General features: G+C 37.2%; 1 protein-coding gene across 2 annotated transcripts in view; it reads left to right on the top strand.

Annotated features, from left to right (window-relative positions):
* Positions 1–252: 252 nt before the first annotated feature.
* Positions 253–6,665, top strand: part of azi2 (5-azacytidine induced 2) — a 32,194-nt gene continuing 25,781 nt past the window's right edge. The window contains exons 1-5 of one of the 2 annotated variants that reach the window (XM_004915382.4): positions 253–424; positions 755–984; positions 3,783–3,875; positions 5,733–5,832; positions 6,384–6,526. In XM_004915382.4, the coding sequence (XP_004915439.2) occupies positions 412–424; positions 755–984; positions 3,783–3,875; positions 5,733–5,832; positions 6,384–6,526 (579 nt within the window). In that variant the 5' untranslated portion in view covers positions 253–411. Of the gene's footprint in view, positions 591–754; positions 985–3,782; positions 3,876–5,732; positions 5,833–6,383; positions 6,527–6,665 lie in introns of both variants that reach the window. The other variant, XM_002932400.5, reaches the window with a different exon arrangement.

Below are 6,665 nucleotides of genomic sequence, written 5' to 3'. Positions count from 1 at the left end.
AACGTCTTAACACCCCTAGCGAAAGCCTTCCCTTGACCTTTAATATATCAAAATGCTTAACCCAGTCTGCAGGAAAAGGGGGCTTTTATCCACTACTTAGTTTTATTAAATCCGATAAGTGTCAATATTTTGCTCCCGATCCAGCCAGAAACAGCCAGCAATAGATTCCAAACGCAATCCCGCCCCCAGCGCCTCATCCCGGAAGTGGTGTTTAACCTAATACGCGCAAAATGCCGCAACACGGAGGTGACGTCATTTGACACCCGGAAGTGGCGTCACTCCAGGGGCGGATCGAAAAGGTCCTCAAAACTTTTACTTTTTGTTTCTGCGCCTTGCCCTATGGTACCTTCCGGGTGGCTGCGGACCTCTGAGACTGTAGGAAAAGCAGATACCCGACCTGGTTGAGGACTTATGTGGCAGTATGGTACAAACTGTTTGTGGGGGTAACTAGTCTGTGGCGATACCCACTAGCGTGGGATTTACAGACAACAGCGAACTCCTGCGAGCAGGTTGAGCTTGAGGTGCGGCTGTGGCTGGGAAATGGAAGCGTATCAATATGGAATTAATACCAAATTCTTATTGTAATACATGTAGGTGGTTGTTTTTTTCTTTAATTTAAACCTTAAAAGATGCTGTCTGTCTATGAGACTTAGTCATACCTGGCTTTTTAATATTTGCGGGTTGTGCCAAGAACTAGATGCGCTGTTCCCTCTGTAATAAAGGCAGTGTGAGCTGATGCTGTGTTGTGTTTCAGCTGACATGGATTCAGCCCTGGATGATGATATCTGCATCCTGACCCATGAGAAAGCCGACTGCATGCAGAGGAGAGATCAGCGCACTCCCTTCTCTGCTTCTTCTGGAGAGGCTTCTGTTGCCTCACATTTTGCACTTGTCACCGCCTATGAAGACATCAAGAAACGCCTGAAGGAGACTGAAAAAGAAAATTATAGCCTAAAGAGAAGGTTAAGGCAACTGGAAGAAAAGGTATGCTCTGTACAATAAACTGGAATTTCAACTCTTGCCTTAATAAATGCTATTAAGCGCAGTGCAAGTATATTTGCAGACTGTGCTAACAATCTATTCCCTAGCCTGTTATATAAACTTTATGGTGAAAATAAGTCTGAGATAATCTTGCATAGTTGTGGTTATAAATTCTATTGATTTTAGTACAGTTTTAAAACAGAACTAAAGGTATTATCCCCAGAAATGTTAGGAACCACCCCCCAATAATAGTTACTTACCTGGTACTCTGGCCTGGTGTATTTCTGTAGAAGAACAGAAGACCTCTCGTACACCCTTTGCTCTCCAAGATACTTTAGCCCTCGGTGCACAATGTTGGAGGGATCGGCACCCTCCCAAAATTCCAAATAGAAACTAAAACACTGGCACTCAGGAGCTAGTCCCGTTTGCAGCTGCTGAGGGCTAGTCCCGTTTGCAGCTCCTGAGTGCTAGTGTTTTAGTTTCTATTTGTATTTCTGTAGAAGCTCCTTGTCACCTTCTTCTGTCTGGGCAGGCGCATGCTCAGTGAAAGTCAAACTTAGATACAAATAGATGGCTTTTTCACTCTACTGCGTATGCACCTTCCCGGAGAAGGAAATACAGAAGAGGAAGGAGATCATGGCAAATTAGCTTCTACAGAGATACCACAGCCAGTGCACTTTTCTTCTTAAGGAAGCACTGGCCTGGGGTATCAGGTAAGTGATTATAATAACTGGGGGTGCCTAACATTTTGGCATCGACCAAGGATTATACCTTTAGTTATCCTTTACCAACACTTGCACCCTTAAAATAGAGTTACCATTAAAGCTTTATTGCTGTGTTTGCTGAGTGTGAATGTTGCAGTCTTGCACACAGACACAGGAAAAATGCAAATGCTTGTGTTATGAACTTATCATCTCCCTCTCTGACATCAGAGAGAGACAATTATGAAAGGATTGGAGGGATTAAGGAACACCCCTTTACATTCAGAAATGTATAGGGGTGGTGAAGCCAGTATAAATTTATTCAGCTGTTGTGGAAATACAGCAGCAGCCACAGTTGGGATATCAGCCATGTGTTATAATGTAAAATTAATCCACACATTTTCAAACAGTTCAGTTCTATAAATGTCATACTGTGTATGTGTGTATGTCCATCTGTTATATCATCCTGTCTATCAGGGTTCAGAGGTCTAGTTTGAACTGGAAACAAGAAATGCCTGTTTTAAGTGAAAAGAGAGACCCAGCTGGTTGTATTGTTTGCACAAAATATGCATAACATGACATACCCTGCCATGGTGGTGTGCAGTGTTTCAGAACCAAGTCTTTGTTTGTATTTTAATGTAATATTTTCTCCTCCTGTGTGATTTCAATGGTCTCACTTACCATAGCAACCAGGCAGTGGTTTGACCAGCAGACTTCAAGCGTTATGCTTATAACGCACGCTAACTATAAATCCAGCATTGTCTGGTTGCCAGAAGAGCTGGGAATTGAAGCTACAGGTTAGCATGTTCTCCATACCTGATGCATGTTCTCCATACCTCCAAAATCTTTTCACCTTTATTAAAGAATGGTCTTGCAGGAAAACAGGTCCTTATTTTAAACCTCCGGTTCATTTGTTATACAAGATAATGAACGTCCAAGCTCCAGATAAGCGACATATTCAGTTTAAGATATCTTGCTAATTATTAAGCATTTTTAAATCATTATATGCAGGCCTTCATGCTTAATGCAATATTTTGAAAACCACTGCAGTCAGGCTAAAACAGCATTCTGCCTGCTGCCACTTTCCATAGTAATCTATTTGCTGCCCAAGGCAGACAGGGTATTGACAGGTAGATCTCTGCTCAAAAAAGCTCAATTGAGTGTTCTGAGCAAAAGTTTTTCCTGTCATCACTATGTTAGCTTTAAGCAGTTATTTCCCTTGGATCAGTATGGAAAATGTTGACAGGTTGATAGCGGCATTTTAAGTGCTACTTTTTCCACACTATTACAGAGGTTTTTAAGAATTTTCTTCTACATCTATATAGTTATTCAAAAGCGAACCTTGTATAACTTTAGTTCTAGGTGCATTTTTTACAATAGGCCACTTTTATATTACTATAGGCATAAATTTATCTGTATTGTGCTTATGTCATAAGGATAGTGTATTTCACTTTAACAAGACCCTGTCCTACACTACTGTGTTAACTGCCATCAAATGGACCCCACCAGTTTTAGCTATAGTGTATATAAGAGATTAAAGCACCACTAGTGTAAAATAAAAGGACATTACAAGTCACCAAGATGTTCAGTCAGCATACAAGGTAACATTACAACTCATTGGTACAAAGTCTGTGGAACTTCATGGTGACTTCTAATATCTTAATAATATAGAGTAGGAGTTGCATTATTTCTTATAATATACACATTACAATGAGTTAAATTAATGATGAGAAAGAGTTCTAACTGAATGTATTTCCTCTAAAATACTACACTGTAGGGCAGAGGGTATATGTGTACATATAATATAGTTCAGTTAATAAAGCAATATCAGTGTTATCAGAACAAAACTGATATTGCTTTGTGTACCTTTCTTAGTATTATGCTTAAAAATACCATTGTACTGATGCCCTAGATTCTAAAATTCTAGAATTTCCTTAACAAGAGGGGTTACATTTTAAGGACCTTGTATTTGCATAGCACTTCAGTTTTGTTGGTACAGTAATATATATTTAAGGGCAAAGTCTGAATTTATGACTTTATTACAGTGATAAAAAAATTAGTCATAACACAAAGCCTGGATTTTTTTTTTTAAATTTCTAGCTAAGTGGAAACAATGAAACAAGCATGGTGGAGAAAAGTCTTCAAGAAATGTATATTGAACGTGACAGTTTGCTAAACAGATTGAATATTATGGTAAGTAACCAGTGACCTTGAAAGAAGCCCATTGCACCCTTTTTTATATTCCTGAACTTTTTTTTTTGTGCCTGATAATGCATGTGTTTCAGGATTTAAAATTCTATTAGGTTTAAGGAATATGAGAAGCACTAATAATGTTCTTGATTTATTAATGAAGAACTCAGTAAAGTTATGGTTGAGGTATAGTCAGGGGAATATCATGTTAACATCAGAATGTTGATTTAAAAAATACTGACACCAGAAATTAAACCTTTTTTTTTTTTTTTTACATCTATCATAACATTGACTTTGCATGCCATTCATAAATTTGCCTTAAAAGTATTTGCCCAATGCTTTTACATTACCTATCTGATCCCCCATGTTCCTCTATGAGGGGGCTGCCATGATTATACAGCAGGAGTCAATTAGCATTAGAATCTATAACTGACAGGTTGAGGCGGGACAGTCAGGTTGACAAAACTAACCATTCAAGTAACCATTACTTAGAAAAGCAAACCTACCAGCAAACATGACCTATAGGTAACTTTTAATTTACATTAAAAAAACACCACTCTTCATAATATTAGTGTCAGTAATTGTTTTCCTCCCTTTGTTCACTATCCTCCTTACTTTTCTATCATCTCTAAGGGGTATACTGTATTAATCATGCTGTGTAAAAAGTGGAGTAAAGCACTACCGGTGATATTGCCCAGGGCAACCAATCAGCAATTAGATTTCAAAAGTTATAAAACCAAAGCAAAGCATCTGATTGGCAGCTATGAACAATATCACCGGTAATGCTTCATTCCACTTTTTATACAGCATGATAAATATACCCCTTAGTGTTTTATAGCCTTTATGGAATTAATTTATACTTAATCTAAGGTGCTGGCAAAAAAAAAAAAATTATAGAGTGCCAGCAACAAAGATTTTACATTTCCACATTTCATTCTAGTAAAGATAAAAACGTATTCCTAGGCACACCTGTTGCTAGAAAAACTGCTGACATTCAAAGGTTTAAGAATCAAACAAAGGAATTCAGAGCAGGCCTGAATACATGGCAGTTGCTATGATACATGTTAAGCTACAGTCACGCTCTTTTTGTGTTCCTAGCTGTGAAGTTTGAAACTTATGGGGTACAACTTTAGGACGTGCTCCTAGAATTAAGTGCAAAGCTTTGATCCCCACTCTGTATACAGCCTTGCTTTGAACTGGTGGTGCCCCATAAAGTGCCAGTGGCACAAGGTCACCTGCTGAAAAAACACTCTAGCTTGCATGTCATTCAGTCATTTAACACTGTGCATAGCTTAACACTGTAGATGTAATACTTATATCATCTATGCTAATGAGTTTATTTTATTTTGGATATGACTGAAGAGAGAAAGAAGAAAGAATGCTATATAGTAAAAATAGTAAGTACATAGTTACATAGGGTTGAAAAAAAGACCATCAAGAGTCTATCAAGTTCAAGTAAACCCAGCACACACTAACCTATACTGACCTATCTATACACTCACATACATAAACCCTATATACTAACATCAATACTAACTTACTAATTGTAAATATAAGTACCACAATAGACTTGGATATTATGTTTGTTCAAGAACTCATCCAGGCCCCTCTTAAAGGCCTTCACAACATCACTAGGAAGGGCAAGTAGTAATTTAGAGCTGCAGGTTTCTTCATTAAAAAGGCATTCCTTCAACCTCTGGTTGCCATAAGTGTTTGTAAATTATATTCTACATTAATATATAATGTAATTTTTTTGGTGTCTAATGTTTAAAAAGATTTTAATGAATGTTAAACATTTCCATGATTTTTAAATGTTTTAAAGATTTTTAATATTGCCATTTTTTACTTGTTTATGTACAGGAAAAGGAGAGACTTGAATGTACAAAAACTCTGAATGAACAGCTGCAGTCAAAAGAACTGGAGCTACTTCAAATACGAACTGAACTGGAAACTCACCAAGGTAAATCTATCGGATTTCTCCGTTGCTTGTCTTCAAAAATGGCAAACCATGACCTAGATATAAAAAGTTTTGTAGAGCTGTTTTTTTTTTTACCTTCAGCTTGGAGTTGAACAGTACAGGTTTTTCAGCCTAAAGTAAATGTATGGTGTGTTTTTATCTTCCCTGCAGGTTACTCGTTCTTGGTATTGCTACAAAAAAATGTAAAAAGTAACAATACAATTGTAGCCTCGCAGAGAAATAGTTTTTATCTGCTGGGGTCAGTGACCCCAATTTGAAGGCTGGAAAAAGGCAGAAGAGGATGGCAAATGTTTTAATGTAGGATATTATAGAAAGTTGCATAGAATTACATGATCTTTCACTGTGTATAAAAATTAAGTTTTTGTGAGTTTTTGGATCCCTTAATTTAACATGCAGATTGATAGAAATCACAATAAAGTTCAGGGGCTTTAACATTGATATTTTTACAGATATTGAATTGATGTTCCATGTACTCTGCTAAGTACTAAATGTTAATGAAAAGGAAAGCATTTAATAAAATATTTTTTTTATAGTCATGAAATCCTTAAACAAAAATCCAAGTGACTGGGAGATTGAGAAAATGAACAATGACTTAAAAATGCGGTCACTAGAGCAGGAGCTTCAGTTGAGTCGGGAAGAATGCCGACTCCTTAGAGCAGAACTTCAAAGAAAAAAGGTAATTGTGCATGCAGAGGAATATAGGCCAAAAGCAAAATATCTAGAAAAAATCATTTTGTAGTTGGCTTTAGGCCGATGCTCTTTACAGAGAATTCATTTTACATTATCTTTAATCATACATTATACTTATTGCTCTG

Source organism: Xenopus tropicalis, chromosome 6 (assembly GCF_000004195.4).
Source record: "Xenopus tropicalis strain Nigerian chromosome 6, UCB_Xtro_10.0, whole genome shotgun sequence".
In the NCBI taxonomy this organism is placed as follows: domain Eukaryota; kingdom Metazoa; phylum Chordata; class Amphibia; order Anura; family Pipidae; genus Xenopus; species Xenopus tropicalis.
This window is presented reverse-complemented; position numbering and strand designations above follow the sequence as displayed.